Source organism: Moschus berezovskii, chromosome 1 (assembly GCF_049115385.1).
Source record: "Moschus berezovskii isolate FMDL1 chromosome 1, NW_MosBer_1.0, whole genome shotgun sequence".
NCBI lineage: Eukaryota > Metazoa > Chordata > Mammalia > Artiodactyla > Moschidae > Moschus > Moschus berezovskii.
In genome coordinates, this window is record NC_142460.1 from 2,513,646 (window position 1) to 2,530,313 (window position 16,668).

The following is a 16,668-nucleotide window of genomic DNA, read 5'->3' on the forward strand; positions in this document are numbered from 1 at the left end:
CATCTAGGTACCTCTGGAGTTACTTACTACGCACTCTCCCTGTCCTGAAGCTCTCCGCTGGCTCTCTCAGCAGCCCCATCCTGTGTAGGCTGCTCCTCCAAAATCACTCATCAGCCTGGAGGATGAGGTGTGCATGGGCCCTTGGGACTGGACTTACACAAATGTCCAGCTGCTAAGCCTTGGCTGCAGACCTCGAACTGCATGAGCTGATTTACACGTGGGTCCACCAGGAGGTTTATGACCAGCATCTCTGGGATGCTGGGCTGGGAGTGCATGGGGAAGGGGAGGACCAGAAGAGTCCAGATCCAAGGTTAGCGTTTGGGGCTTGCAGAGTGTCTAGAAACCGAAGGAGACTAGCCTAGAAAGGAGGATACCAGTAGGGGGAGGCCCCAGTATCTCCTTATTAACTTCTCTCAAGTCCATTTTAGCTCCTGAAGTGCACACATAGGGGACAGGACCCCAGGGACCCAGGGACAAACAACAGCTGAATGACTGGTGGAACTGACCAGAGAGTTAGACAGCAGGGGAACCAGCAGGTAAATGTGACCCATGATCAGGAGAAGAAAAGCAAGTAGAAATAGGTTGACACAGCACAAATACTGGAGTGAACAGACACAAACTTTATAGTAACTGTGATCAGAACCTATAGGCAAATATGTATGCAATCAACAATAAGATGGGGAGATTTGGAGAGTTATGAAAACTCTAAAAGGAGGCAAACAGAAACCCTGTACCTGAAAAGCAAAATGCCGGTATTCACAAATCTATTGCATGGGATCAGAAGCTACCTAGACGATCCAGAAGAAAGACTCTGTGAACTAGAAGATACACCAATAGAAATTATATGATTTGAAGCACAGAAAGTGGGGGGGGGGAAATGTTTACAATGAAAGTAAACAGAGCCTCAATGATAATATAATGCAGTTTAGTGCATGAAGCTAAGACAAACCTAGACAGCTTATTAAAAAACAGAGACATTACTTTGCCGACAAAGGTCTATATAATCAAAATGATGGTTTTTCCAGTAGTCATGTATGGATGTGAGAGTTGGATCATAAAGAAGGCTGAGCACTGAAGAAATGATGCTTCTGAGCTGTGGTGTTGGAGAAGAGTCTTGAGAGTCCCTTGGACTATAAGGAGATCAAACCAGTCAATCCTAAAGGAAATCAACCCTGAATATTCTTTGGAAGGACTGATGCTGAAGTTGAAGTTTCAATACTTTGGCCACCTGATGAGAAGAGCCAACTCATTGGAAAAGACCTTGATGCTGGGAAAGATTGAAGGCAGGAGGAGAAGGGGGCGACAGAGGATGAGATGGTTGGATGGCATCACCAACTCAGTGGACATGAGTCTGAGCAAGCTCTGGGAGATGGTGATGGACAGGGAAGCCTGACGTGCTGCTGTTCATGGAGTCACAAAGAGCTGGACATGACTTAGTGACTGAACAGCAACAACAATGTGCATGTAATTGGATCACAGAAGGAAAGGAAAGGAGAATGAGGCAGAGGAAAATTTAAGTAAATGTTGGCTAAAATTTCCCCAAATACGATTAAAACCACCAAACCACAGATCCAAGATCAGAGACCCCAAGCAGAATAAATAAACCCCCCCATAACCTCAACACCTCATATTAAATATCTGAGGATAGACAGAGAAGATTTCAGAAGCAGCCAGAGGAAAAAGACATTTGCTATAGGCAAACAACCTCATCAGAAACAGTTGAAGCTCCATGTCAATGGAAAACCATCTTTAAAGGAAATGAAAGAAAACCACAAACCCAGAATTCTACAACCAGTGAAAACATCACTGTAAAGTCACTTTCAGATAAAAGTGGTAGAATGAACTGCCAGCAGCCCTGCTTTACAAGCAGTCCTGAAGGAAGCTACAGAGGGTGAAACTCCACAAGAAGCACAGTGTCTGCAAGAAGCAGGCAGAGGGCGCTGGGAACGGTGAGCTGGGTGTCAAGACAGCTCACTGTTTACAGCAAACAAGAGGACAAGCTGTGGAACTCATATCCTAAGTAGACATGTGAGTTTATACATGTACCCAATAGCCCAGTGGACAGGTAAGGATGAATGAGATCATGTAGTTGTAAGGTTATCACCTTATATGTAAAGTATAATATTAATGCAAAGATAGATTGTATACCTGAAACTAACAACATTGTTAGTCAACTATACTCCAATATAAATTAAAAAAATTTTTAAATTTGAATTGAACATATTAACACAAGGCCTTCCCTAGTAGCTCAGACAGTAACGCATCAGCCTGCAATACAGGAGACCTGAGTTCAATCCCTGGGTTGGGAAGACCCCCTGGAGACAGAAATGGCAACCTGCTTCAGTATTCTTGCCTGGAGAATTCCATAGACAGAGGAGTCTGGCGGGCTACAGTCCATGGGATCACAAAGAGTCAGACACGACTGAGCGGCTGACACACACGGTTAATTAAAAATTAAAAAATAGATTGCAGTGTGGATACGGGATGGGGCAGAGGAGTGTGAGATGAACTGGGAGATTGGGATTGATATATATATATACAACACCATGCATTAGAAAAGATACCTAGCGGGAAGCTGCTGTATAGCACATGGAGCTCAGCTCGATGCTCTGTAATGACCTAGTTCAGTGGGATGTGGGTGGGAGGTCTAAGAGGGAAGGGATATATGTATGCCACAGCTGATCGACTTCCTTGTATAGCAGAAAATAACAACATTGTAAAGCAATTTTACTCCAATAAAAAATAGATTGCAGTAAGTTGAACATGTATATTGTGATTGCTGAAGCACACAATTACACAGCAAACTGAATACAAAAAAAGAGGGGCTAGAAGGCTATGTATGTGACGAAGAACCTGTTTTATACCTAAGGTATAAGGAACTCCTACATATCAATAATGAAAGGCAAAAAAAGTACGGGCAAAGACGAATATGCATTTTGCAAAAGGGACTCTGGCAAACCAGCAGGTGGGTGGGAACGTGCCATCGATAGTTACCAGGGGACTGTGACTTAAAAACCACAGGGCAGTGCCTCTTCACATCTTGTAAGTAAGGCTAAAAATACAGACAAAACCGGGTGCTGGCTAGAGTATGGGATGACTGGCACTCATGCTGTTTTTGGGAATGTATGAAATGGTAGAACTGTTTTGGAAAACTGCTTGGCAATTTCTTCGGAAGTTAAACATCCGCCTACCTCCTGGCCTAGAATTCCACTCCTAGGTTTTTACTCAAGAAAAGTAAAAACAATTTGCCCACAGAAAGCCATGTATGAGATGCTTTTAGTAGAATTATTCATAATAGTGAAAATCTGGAAACAGCTCAGGTCATATAAAGAACTGAGCCTAGAAGCCACACAGCGATCAATTTCTGGACCCGGCTGCTTCCTGGGGACACTGTGCCTACCCCGAGGTAGGTAGTCCTGGCCGGCCAGAGCTGGTCACCGCGATGCCCAGCGACGCTGGAGGGACAATTGCATTCCCGGTCCACGTGGGAAGGAGCTCTGTTTTCCTTTACTCCGACCTGCGGGGGACGGGTCTGCGGACTGAGCCTCCTCGGAGGTCCCTTTCCGGCTTGTGCAATCTGCCCAGCGGCGGCCTCTGGTCCCTGCGGGTCCGGTACAAGCCCAGCCGCTCGCCTGGTGTTTTCTCCACGTCCAGCAGAGGGCGTGGCTGCCCGTTCTACTGCCCGGTGCGCGGAGCCCGGGACACCACCGCCTCCCTGACCCCACCCCATCCCACCGCCGCCCCGCGGCCAAGGGGCGCCGGGGCCGAGAAACAGGCTTGGGCCCGTCCGAGGGTCGGAAACAAAGGAGCTCAAGCTAAAAGAGTGACTCACAGGACAGGGGCCAGGGCACCTGGCGTCGCCGACTCTGCCGGACCAGGAACTGGGTTTTGAAGCCTTCCTGGGTTGGCACCCTCTCCTCACCGCGGCTCGGAGGTGGCACTATTTCTGTCCCCCGGGGCCACGCCGCAACTTCCGAGCTGGGGGGACACTCGGGCCCGTGGGGCCTCCAGCCTCATCAGAGGACCGACATTAGAGACCCACAAGAGTGCGCAGAGTGACACACACGTGCCAGCCCAACCAGGTCGCAGAAACCACGGGATTGGCCAGACTGTGAATCGCCAGTTCTGCCCCACCCTTTGCTGATGAGACCACCGCAGTGGGAAACGCACACGCACGCACATACCTGCACGCACCTGTGTATACACGTGCACACACCTGCATGGATACGGTTTTACACAAATCCTGCACGCATGCATCTGTATACATGTGCAAATAACTGCAAGCACCCACAGGCACACACCTGCACATGTACACACCCACACAGAACAAGCGGACAGGGCTGGTCTGAGAAGGGGGTCTCTCCCAGATCAGCAGAGCTTCCTTTCAGCCTCAAGCCACTCCACCCTCAGCTCACTGGTCTTGAGCCCCAGCAAGAAGGGGTTGGCCGGCAGACGAGGGTCGGTAAAAGGGGATGTCTGGGCCTGGGAACTGGGAGAAGAGGGCCCAAGCCCAGCGGGAAGGATGGGGGCATGGCCAGCGGCTGGGGAGGGGAGGAGCATCCAGGTGGGCGTGGCTTAGAGGCGCCGTCTCCTCGCCTCTGCTCTGTGTGCCCAGCAGGGTGCGGGCGCCCGATATAGCAAATACAAGGCGCCTCATTCAGTTTGAGTTTCAGATTAAAATGATGTTTCAGTCTATGTGTATGGGCACGCTTTTACTAAAAACGGATTCGTTGTTTATCTGGTTTTCACATTGAAATGCTGCTGCTGCTGCGAAGTCGCTTCAGTCCTATCTGACTCTGTGCGACCCCATAGACAGCAGCCCACCAGGCTCCTCTGTCCCTGGGATTCTCCAGGCAAGAATACTGGAGTGGGTTGCCATTTCCTTCTCCAACGCATGATAGTGAAAAGTGAAAGTGAAGTCGCTCAGTCGTGTCTGACTCTTCCAGACCCCATGGATTGTAGCCCACCAGGCTCCTCTGTCCATGGGATTTTCCAGGCAAGAGTACTGGAGTGGGTTGCCACTGCCTTCTCCTTCACATTGAAATAGGCGTCCTGTATTTTATTCGCCAGGGTTAGCAGAGTCCGGCAGGGGGCTGCCTGACTGCCAGTCATTAGCTGGCAGTGAGCTTCTCTGGAAGCCTGGGGCCCGCACCTGCGCCCTCAGCCAGAGGCCGGGCTCCTCCCATTCGGAAGTAAACTAGGGAGAATCCCAGCCCAGGGCTGCACCAGCCTGGGCAGGGGTGAGCTGGCCTGAGGCCCCTCTGTCAGGCCACTCCCGGATTCTGAGCGCATTAGGGACACGTCAGGGAGAAAAGAAATTCCCACATCAAACAGCCCTGCCAAGCCCTGCCTGGCAGCGGAGCAAGGCAGTCCGGCACCTGCTGGGCTGGGCGACCCTTTCCGCCCTTCTTCGAGCGGAATTCCCCGGAGCCCTGCCCTGGAATCCCCTGGCACCAAGCCTGCCTGGGCCTGGAGCACCTTGAGGGAGGATGGTACTTCTGGGACTTGGCAGTCAGAGCACCTGGAGCCCTTGACAGTGCCCTAGAGGGTGGGTGGGCTCCTAGTGATCAGCAGATTGCTTGCTGGGCAGGAGGCCCTTGGGTTCTGGCTTTGATGGAGCAAAGAACCCAGGTCTCGGAGCGCCTGGGGAGGGAGGACCAGGTGCACTGCCAGGAGAAGGCAGGCAGGTCCCAAAGGACCCTGGGGGGGTTCAGCCCTTGACATTGTGGGCAGTAGGCTAAGGTGGGAGAGGGGCCTCCTCCTGGGAGACTGCAGGGGACAGCACACTCCCTGGCCAATTTCGGGGTGCCCTCCAGCTCTCCCCTGGTGCAGCGACCCCTCCACACCTTGCTTGGCCCTGGGCTGCCTGGTCCACTGGCAGCTCCAGGCTCGCAGAGTGAACCAGAAGCACAGGAGGCAGTGCCCTGGCCCTAGTGAACACATGGGCTGGTCCCTTCCAGGGCTGACCACCGGGGGTCCTCTCACAATGCCCTCCTTGCAGACTGCCACCTCCTTCATTTGTGGGCATTTACATTCTTGGGGCTTCCCTGGAGGCTTACATGGTAAAGAATCTGCCTAAATGCAGGAGACTGGATGGGGAAGATCCCTTGGAGACAGAAATGGCAACTTGCTCCAGTATTCTTGCCTGGAGAATCCCATGGAAAGAGGAGCCGGGCAGGCTACAGTCCATGGGGTTGCACAGAGTTGGACATGACTGAAGTGACTTAGCATGCATGCACATTCTTGGTGGAGACTGCCTTTCTGACAAACTCCAGCTTCATTCTCTGTCTCCTCAAACCCACTGATGATTCTGGGCAGCTCCTCTGCCTGTCCCTCCCCGGCCCTGGTAAGTGGTTTCCCAGGGGTGGCTTCACTGGACCTCTTCTTGGAGACCCTGTCAGCCCTCAGCCCACACCCTGCCAGAAATACCCCATTGCCCTTGGTCCTCATTTCTGCCAGGGGCGCCTCCCAGCAACAACCCCCAGTCTCGGTACACTGCCGCCCCCTCCCCTTCCCCACCCCCTCCACTCCAGGTCTACATGCGATGACTAACCGCAGACCCCACAGCCAGACAGCTCAGGGAGCAGAAGTCCCAGCAGCTGGAGGCTGGGTCTCTGTGGGTGAAGCCCATCCTTCCTTGACATGCCCAGCTTCCACCTCCTTTGGTCCAAGATGGTGAGGCCAAGTGGTTGGAGCCTGAAGTGGTCTGCCACCTGCAGGAAGATTCTAGAATTCTTGGTGGGAGAGGTGGGGAGGTCTGGAAGGGGTTGCCAGTGAATGCATCAGGCTGGAGAGCTAGTCTCCCATGCACCCCTGGGCTGCAGACTCAGCATGAGCACAGCCTTCCTCATGAGCTGAACTCACCCTACCAGTGAGGGACCCACCTGGTGCCCCTGTCACGCTGTCCGTGTGCACAGCGCCACAGATGCCAGCAGCCTGCGTCCCTTGTCATCCCTTCAGAAAGGGCTCCCCTCGAGGTTGGCGCCTCTCCCCAGTTCAGTTCAGTTCAGTCGCTCAGTCGTGTCCGACTCTCCGCGACTCCATGAATCGCAGCACGCCAGGCCTCCCTGTCCATCATCAACTCCCGGAGTTCACTCAAACTCATGTCCATCGAGTTAGTGATGCTATCCAGCCATCTCATTCTCGGTCGTCCCTTCCTCCTCCTGCCCCCAATCCCTCCCAACATCAGAGTCTTTTCCAGTGTCAACTCTTCGCATGAGGTGGCCAAAGTATTGCAGTTTCAGCTTTAGCATCAGTCCTTCCAATGAACACCCAGGATCGATCTCCTTTAGAATGGACTGGTTGGATCTCCCTGCAGTCCAAGGGACTCTCAAGAGTCTTCTCCAGCACCACAGTTCAAAAGCATCAGTTCTTCAGCAATCAGCTTTCTTCACAGTCCAACTCTCACATCCATACACGACCACGGGAAAAACCATAGCCTTGACTAGACGGACCTTGGTTGGCAAAGTAACGTCTCTGCTTTCTAATATATTATCAAGGTTGGTCATAACTTTCCTTCCAAGGAGTAAGCGTCTTTTAATTTCATGGCTGCAATCAGCATCTGCAGCGATTTTGGAGCCCAAAAAAATAAAGTCTGACACTGTTTCCACTGTTTTTCCATCTATTTCCCATGAAGTGATGGGACCAGATGCCATGATCTTTGTTTTCTGAATGTTGAGCTTCAAGCCAACCTTTTCACTCTCCTCTTTCACTTTCCTCAAGAGGCTTTTGAGTTCCTCTTCACTTTCTGCCATAAGGGTCGTATCATCTGCATATCTGAGATTATTGGTATTTCTCCCAGCAATCTTGATTCCAGCTTGTGCTTCTTCCAGCCCAGCGTTCCTCATGATGTACTCTGCATAAGCGTCTTTTAATTTCCTGGCTGCAGTCAGCATCTGCAGTGATTTTGAAGCCCCCAAAAATAAAGTCTGACACTGTTTCCACTGTTTCCCCATCTATTTCCCATAAACTTCAACTCCTGCTTTAAACTCATGTGAGGCCATGAGAGATGCTGCAAGCTCCAAACCAAGTGCCAACACATGAAGGCATCGTCAGGACCTCAGAGGCTTTAAACACCACACAGAAACAGAAACAGATGGCAGAACATGAAACTGGGATCTGGTGGGTTCTGAGGGACTCAATGGGTGCGAAGAGACTCGGCTCATAAGAGAAGGCAGGGTCCTTGGGTGTGTGTGGGCACAGGGAGCAGCAGTCCCCCCTTGCAGCCCCCAGAGTCAGCTCCTGGGGCAGCTCTGCCCACTGGCTGGAGATGCGCCCTCTCGCAGCCACTGTGGTTCTGCCCACCCCCGCTCCCGCCCTGCACTTCTGGCTGATTCTTCCGGGCAGCGTCACACACCTGGACTGGCTCTGGTTTGGGGCATGGAGCTCAGATGGCCCGCATCCTGGCTCAGTTGGGCCTGTTTCTGCCCCTCAGCCCAGTCTCCCTTCTGAGGATGCCCTGTGTCCGAGGCCTGCGGCGAGGCTGGACACAGATTGGAGCCAGGTCCAGATGCTGCCTGAAAATACAGAGTTTCAGGGGCTCACAGCTCTGGAGCCAGTATACTGGGGAGCATTCAAGGAGATGAGCCAGAACCTGGAAGGGATCGGAGACATCCTGCATGAGAGACAGTGGCAGGAATGAACACTACTTTGAGAGATACAAGCTGATTGTTTCCACATGGTGTCTAGAGAGCACAGAGGCCTGGCACACGGCCTTCTGGTCAACCACACAGGTCCCTAGCTGGCCTGCCACACCAGGCACGTGACATGAAGAAGGTTCCTGCAGCCAGTCGGGGAGTGCAGTTTGGAGATTATCATCCTATCTGACCTCTCCTATGTTGGCACAAAAGGCCAGTTTAGAAGGTCGTCATCAGGGCACCTCATCAAGGGCCTCAACCAGACCCTCAGCTCCCTGGGACACAAGCCACCAGTGACAATGCTGCCCCCTGCCATGCTTGACATGAAATATCAACAGAAAACAAAGGGTCCCCCAGACGTGTGAGAAAGGACCTGGAATGTGAGACTCAGGCTAAAATTATACATACACTCATACTGGAAGAAACCGAGCTGGTTCTAGAAACAAACCAGAATTTTTTAAAACTATAATGATCTTCAAAAGTATTCAAGAAGATACTGCATTTATAGAGTAAATATAGAATGGCATGAAGAGGATATTAGAAAGATATTAGCTTTATGAGAAGATGCTCATCAACACGATCAGAGAATAAAGGTAGGGAAAGAGTCTAGGTTGAAAAGATAACTCAACCCAGGAGATCTGAACGCCCTCTAACCAGTGTGCCGGGGTAGGGTGGGGCATGAAATGATCAAGAAAAACCAAGAAAATCGCCCAGGCCTGGAAAAGCACACCTTCAAGCTGAATGGGCACAGAAACGAAGCAGTCAGGAGGCACAGGGAACCACTGTGAAGGAACCTGTGGGCACCGAGGGCAGAGAAGGTCAATGGAAGGGCACCTGGGGCGGCAGAGGGGCCGCTGCACCCTTGGGTTCTGGGAGGCAGGGGGCTGCCCTCCGTGTTCTCAAGGGAATGACTTCTACCCTAAAATCCTGCACGCCATTTATCAGGCAGGGCGAGGGATGTGGCCACCACAAGTGTCCACGCTTCCTGCCACAGATGGTGGTTCTCACTGAGATGAAGCTGGCCAGGTCATGGCACCCCCCAGCCTGTGGTTGTGCCATCAGGCCACGTGGCCCATGTGGCTGTGGAGGGTGAGGGGTGGGTTATGACCCCTCAGTCCAGATCTGATGTGGGCTCGCTCTGCTCTACACCCATTGGCTGACTTTGGTCACATGACCTGGCTCAGTTGCAGGGACGCTGGGGAGCATGGGGGAGTACCTGGAAGGGGGTGTCCCTGAGGTGTCACCCAAAAACCTGAGGTCAATTGGGACAGTGGAGATCAGAATTGGACATGGTGGCTCCAGCCAAAGATGGCAGTAAAGGAAATTTCCAGAAAAGGGACCACTGTCAGCTCTAGAGACAGTCAGCCAGGATGGCACAGGCAGAGGGGCCCAGGAGGAAGGGCTGCAAGAGAAGAGGGCTCTTCGTGGACACATCCTGACCAGAGACCTCACAGCGACACATGGTGGAAACCCAGGAGGCACTGAGGACGCAGTGCTCACAGGAGCCTGGGGACAGGGATGACCAGCAAGAAGCCGGGGGACGTTACCATGTACAGAGATGGTGGTTTTCTTCCCCCACAAAGGAAAGGAGAGGGAGGGAGGGAGGGAGGGATATGGGAAGAAGAAACTAGGAACTTGTGGAAAAGTGTCCTGTGCAGCACCTGGGGTCCATGTGTGAAGTGAGCCACGTGGTGGGCTTGTGGCATGGAAAGAGTCTGACCTGCATGCAGGGCCTGTCCCTAGGGACTGGCCTGGAGGTTGTCCCAGCCTACCACTGAGAAGGGAGTGGTCAAAACACACCCGTGGTTCTGTAAGAATAAGCTTATGACATGGCCAGGACGATGCAAATGCCGACCTCAACTGTTGATTTTAGTCATCCAGGGGGGCTTGGGCTTCCCAGGTGGCTCAGTGGTAAAGAATCTGCCTGCTAATGCAGGAGACTCAGGTTTGATCCCTGGGTCAGAAAGATCCCCTGGAGTAGGAAAAGGCAACCTGCTCCTGTATTGCCTGGAAAATCCTATGGACAGCGGAGCCTGGTGGGCTACAGTCCATGAGGTTGTAAACAGTTGGACATGACTTAGCAACTGAGCATGTGGGGGCTTGGTCTGGGGTCTGACACTGAGAGGGACAAGCCAGGCAGCTTGGAGGGAGGAGGGCAAGGGAGGCAGAGGAGGGTCTGGACCCCATATCATCATCCTAGACCACGGTGGGGCCTGAGGAGGGGCTGCCAACACTGCCCACTAGCCTGGGACTGGTCAGTACACGTATGGTTCACGGGGGCATTCAGCACTGCCCCACCTAATAAAGCCTCTCACTGCCTCAGTCTGATGCTTACCAGGCAGCCCACAACAGCTGGAACCAGCTAAGGGACATAAGATCTCAGAGAAGGTGAACAGTGCTGTCCCCACAGCTGACCAGGTCAGGGGCCAGCTGCCGGCTGCCTCAGGACAAGAGCCTGACACCCACATAAAGGCAGGTTAGACTGTGGGGCCTGCCAGGGGACCAGGGGACTCATCTGAGCACATGTACTGGTGGGAACTCTGTGCCAGGGAAGCCCTTCCACCTCGTCTGCAGGCTCCCTCACCTGACCTCTGGGGAGGTGCCTGGTGTGGACAGGCCTGGGGGTGGGAAGGGTGTGTGTCTGTGTGCAGGTGCCATGGGGAGCGCAGGGTCCTCACCAGGAAAGACTGGAAGAGCTGGAAGGAGCCGCCCAGCCGCACGTACAGGTGGGACTGCAGCTGCGTGGACGTGCCGTTGAAGGCGTTGGCCACGGCCAGAAAGGCGTAGGGCCCCACCGTGAAGAACTCCCAGTCGTAGGCGCCCGAAGTGGCGATGGTCTGGTTGGCCTCGAAGAGCCGGGTCCCTGGGTTCCACTTGTAGATGACACTGTCAATGTTATGGTTGTCGCCTGGAAGCCAAGCGGCATTGAGGGAGGGAGACAGGCTTCTGCGGCCTCATACCAGCGCCCTGGGACCAGCCCCTCCGGGACGCTGCCCCAGGCCCTGCAGCCCGTCCAGTCCAGCCGGACCCTGATCTCCTGCACCCTTCCCGGGTCCCCAGCCATGTCACCCATCACGTGACCTCCCTGCTTCTGTGCCCCATGAGAACCCTCAGTGGCCCAGCCTTTGGGGGACTCCAGACCCCTGTGATTATCTACTGTGTTGGAGGCAGGTCTCCCAACCCCTCTGCAGCCTCACCCTTCACTCTGCCTGCCTTCCCCTTCATGCTCCCTCCCCCCAGAGATCAGACCTGTGCGGGCTGGAAGCCCTGTCCCCACATTGTGCTCCTTAGGGGCTCCCACTCCCCCCTACACACCCCGCTGGGCCAGCCTCTCCTGGAACACTTACTGTCCTCGGAGGTACCTGGTAGCAGGATCCTAGGGTCCCTCTGCCCATGAGTGGTGGTGGTGTCTCCTCCCTAGCCCCCCACAGACCTCCCTGGCAGGTTGTAGATTCAGGTAAACTCTGAGCCTTGGAACCTGCAGAGGCTGCAGACACTCTGCAGGGCCAGCTGCCCCCAGGGTCCTGTCCCCCTCGAGTTATAGCACCTGAAAGGGCTTGCTGTGGTCACTCAGGTCAGTCAGCTGGCCCAGAAGCCAGGTTTCCCAGGCCCATCTAGGTCTATCCCCATGTACCCATTGCATCTCACAGAGCTTGTGCCCAGAATGGATGGGGGCAGGGACCACTCCCACCTGAACAGGTGAGAGGGTGTTCAGGTGTGTCCACCTTCAGTCGCCACTGTCATACAGCAGAGCCTGAGGATGCGGGCCAGGTGAGGTTTACTATACATTTCAAATGAAATACACTGAATGCTGCAGGCGATCACGCCCCAGCCCAGAGTCAAGGCCACAGCCCCTACCTTCCCGGTGGTTGGCCACGGCCAGAAAGTGCTCGCCGGCCACCTCGAAGGCCTCCCAGTCCCGGGCACTGTGGGTGGGGACCCTCTGGTATGGCGTGAACCTCAGCCTTCTCTGGCTCCACTTGTAAATGACTGAGAACTCCTGACCCTTCTCATTCGGCTCAAAATTAGCCACAGCCAGGAAGATCTGGGGAAAGGACCAGAACAGGGGTCTCATCATCCGAGTGAGAGGCTGGCACTCTGGGTTTCTTAATGTCAGCCCTGGGGCACACGCTGAGCCCCAGGACAGAAGACAAGCCCTGGGACAGAGGCTGAGCCCCGGGACAGAGGCCGAGCCCCGGGACAGAGGCTGAACTCCGGGATAGAGGATGAGCCCCAGGACAGAAGATGAGCCTGGGACAGAGGCTGAGTTCCAGGATGCAGGCTGAACCCCAGAACAGAGGATGAACCCTGGGACAGAGGCCAAGCCCTGGGACACAGGCAGAAACCCAGGTCACAGGCTGAACCCCGGGACACAGGCTGAACCCCGAGACAGAGGCTGAGCCCTGGGACAGAGGATGAGCCCAGGACTGGCAGCCTGGGCAGGCCCCAGGACGTGGCACTGACTCCAGATCTTCATTACTCTAAGACCCGTAGCCAGGCCCATGTTTACCAGCCTGTTATCTCTGCTTCTATCTCCCAAACGCAGGGAAAGCCTAATGCACAGCAATGTTCATCACTCAGACAAGGAGGAGAGATCTTAACATCCTGCTGTCCATCAAGAAGCATGTTTGTGTCACATACTTGAGGACCATGTGGCAATGCCCTACGTGTGATACAACCCAGAGGCCCAGGTGGCGGGTCATGTGATGTGACAGAAGCTGGAAGACTAGGGTGGGGGGCTCACTTGCTGTGGCTGAAGCAGCCCCAGGGACCCTCTGTCTGCTTAGGGGACCTGACAGATTTTTCTTATTTTTCTGAATTTCCCAATTTTTTGATATAAAGTTATTTTTTATTAGGAAAAAGTAAAAATCTTTAAAATGTCATCAACCATAAGACCAGAGATCTAGTCACTCCTTCACCAGGCTGCCCTGGAGTGCAGGACCTGACAGTCAGCAGGGACCAGAAACAGAGATTTGTCTGTTTCACTCAGTTTTGTCCCCACTGTATGGGCCTTGAGGGTTGGGGTGTGCAGGGCTGGAACTGGGCACATTGGTGGCTGACTTGACAGCAGGTGTGGGAAGGGGCCCAGGGATCCTGCCATTTGGAGTGGGGGTTTAGAAGGAGCTGGGAAGGAAATGCTTATCTCAAGGGGGCAGCCCTCCCAGTCCCACCATTGGGTTACTGCCCAACACAGCCCTGCTGAAAGGAAGGGGGCTGCCTGCCAGGCTCTCCCGTCCAAGGCCTCAAGTCCAGTCCTCTACACCTCACCTGTCCCCTCCATCAGGACAGCATGTGTCCCCTGTGTTTACGGGGCCAATAGAGGGAGGCCGGGATGGAGCCCCATTTCCACTCCCGCTTAGGTCAGATAAAGAAAGCTGAGCACCAAAGAATTGATGCTTTTGAACTGTGGTGTTAGAGAAGACTCTTGAGAGTCCCTTGGACTGCAAGGAGATCCAACCAGTCCATTCTAAAGGAAATCAGTCCTGAATATTCACTGGAAGGACTGATGCTGAATCTGAAGCTCCAACACCTTGGCCATCTGAAGCGAAGAACTGACTCATTGGAAAAGACCCTGATGCTAGGAAAGATTGAAGGCAGGAGGAGAAGGGGACGACAGAGGATGAGATGGTTGGATGGCATCACTGACTGGATGGACATGAGTTTGAGCAAGGCCCGGGAGTTAGTGATGGACAGGGAAGCTTGGTGTGCTGCAGTCCATGCGGTCCCAAAGAATCAGACACAACTGAGCGACTGAACTGAACTTAGGTCAGATTATCTCAGAGCTTTAAGGAGGCAGTGGCAGGTCTGCATGGAGTGGGAAATATGTCCATTTTGTAGGAAATGGAACAGATTTTCTCAATCACATTCCAGACCAAGAGACGCAGTGTGTCTGATTCAAAAGCCATTTAGAACCTGTATGAGGCTCTGAAACCAGTAGAAATGCTTTTCCCCATAAAATCTACATAAAGTGAAAGTCAGTCATGTCTGACTCTTTGAGACCCCCATGGACTGTAGCTCACCAGGTTCCTTCGTCCACAGAATTCTCCAGGCAAGGATACTGGAGTGGGTTGCCATTCCCTTCTCCAGGAGATCTTCCCAATCCAGGGATTGAACCCAGGTCTCCCACATTGCAGGCAGATTATTTAACATTTGAGCCACCAGGAAAGCGCAAAATCTACCTAAGGAGCCCCAACCCTCAGACTCTGTGGGTTTTTCCAAGGTAAAAACGATTGACACAGTCACACACGTGGACTTGCCTTTTTCCCGATGGTGAAGTGTCTCCAGGACTGTGCCTGGTGCGTGGGGATGTCCTGGTATGAAGCAAACTTGCCGTCGGTCCACTTGTAGATGGCGGATGTGGTTTTCCGGTTGGCGGTTGCTACAAAGAGCCCGGCCTCAGGGATGACGAAGACCTCGATGCCCAGCGTCTCTGAGTTCGTGAACAGGCTCTGATGCTCCTCCACGTAATCCAGCTTTTCTTTGGCTTGTGATAGAGACATGGAGACTGGTTAAGTCTTCCCAGAACAGAAGCCCTGATGGATGACATCCGGGAGTGACCCCAGGGCCCTGGGCCATGACCCTTAGCATGAGGTCAGGCGAGTGGCCCTAAGTCCTGTGCCACCCTCACCTGGAGGCCTGGCAAAGGAGATTCTGGTCCCTGAATGGGCTTTAGGGCCTGCAGAGCCTCCAGGGACACTTGCTGGATGGAAGTGACATGTCAGGTCCTTACCAGACATTTCACAAGGCTCCAGGCTTCCACAAAAAGCTGTGCCTGAATGTCAACTAGAGAGTAGAGGCCATGGCTCCTGGACAGCCCCCGGGAGCCAGTTCCCATTTCCCAGGGACCCCCACCCTCAGACAGCTCCTCTCCTCACCTCCCTGCCAACAACCCCACTCTTGGGCTCCAGGCACCATCACATCCCATCTGACCGGAGAGGGAGGAGAAGGTGAGGACAGTGGATGGGGCACCCTGGAGGAGGCCCATGGTCTACCCTAGCTGGGACGAAGGATGAGAGCCTGCCAGTCCACGAGTCAGGACCAGAAGGGCGCTTGTTTCCAGGTGAAACACTCAAGCTCACTGCTTTGTGAGGTTTGTTCTGTATTCTTAAGTAATGCTGGCTCTGAGAAGACCCCTAGGCCCCTGGAGCCCTGCATGTCTCACCTGCTAACACGGAGACCCACTCGCTGCCCACGCACAGGTATAGCCCCTTGCGGCTGGCGTCGAACCAGAACTGGGCATCCTCCGCTTTGGTGCATGGAGGTCGGGGTCCCAGCGTCACCTTCATGTCAGTTTCTGATGGGGTCAGAAGAAGACAAATGTCCTGTGGGTAAGTGCTCCCCAGAGGGAGGCGGAGTCAAGGATGTCAGGTGACCCCTGACCCCTGCGTTCCTGCCAGGAAACACTCAGGGTCGTCAGCGAGGCCTCTGGGAGGCAGGGAGACCGGAGAGCCCAGGGCTTGCCCTTGCCATCTGTGCACAGGACCTGGACATGCCCCTGAAGTCCAGCCGCCTGCCCACCGAGTTCTTCCCCAGACCCCAGCTCCTCTGAGAACCCTCAGTAATCATGCCGCCTCGTTCTCTCCTCCATCTGAGACTCACTGGCACAGGTTCAGCTAACTTCTGTCTGCTTGGTTCTCAGGCACCTTGACCCCCTCATTCCTGGTCATTGCGGCTTCATCCAGGTCCAGCCCTATCCTGATGATGCCACATGGCCTCCCTACAGTGACTCCCGAGCTGAGACCCCCGTGGCCAGGTGGTGAAACAGAGCATCCTCAACCTTGCCAAGTGCCCGGCAGAGGCCTTGGGGGTCAGACACCTGCTCAAGGCCCAGAAAACATCCCAGAGGTCATGAGACTCTAGGAATTTGGGGATGCTGGCCCAGGACTGGGTCTAAGGGCCAACTTGCTCAAGGGGCTCTCCTGACTTGTGAAGCAAGGGCTGTGAGGCTCTAGAAGGAGTCAGGGGTCTCCCCACCTCCCCAGTAGGAGTTGGGGCTGTTGGGGGAGAGAGTTTTGGATTCTCCATGGCAGGG

The 16,668-nt window shown here is 53.9% G+C and overlaps 1 protein-coding gene across 1 annotated transcript in view; it reads right to left on the bottom strand.

The window, feature by feature from the left end:
* Nucleotides 1-16,668, bottom strand: part of TSPEAR (thrombospondin type laminin G domain and EAR repeats) — a 98,439-nt gene that overhangs the window by 4,374 nt on the left and 77,397 nt on the right. Inside the window, exons 7-10 of the mRNA XM_088834813.1 lie at nt 15,799-15,930; nt 14,894-15,120; nt 12,495-12,681; nt 11,315-11,544 (exon numbers count right to left, since the gene is read on the bottom strand). Coding sequence (XP_088690939.1) covers nt 11,315-11,544; nt 12,495-12,681; nt 14,894-15,120; nt 15,799-15,930 — 776 coding nt within the window. The remainder of the gene's footprint in view (nt 1-11,314; nt 11,545-12,494; nt 12,682-14,893; nt 15,121-15,798; nt 15,931-16,668) is intronic.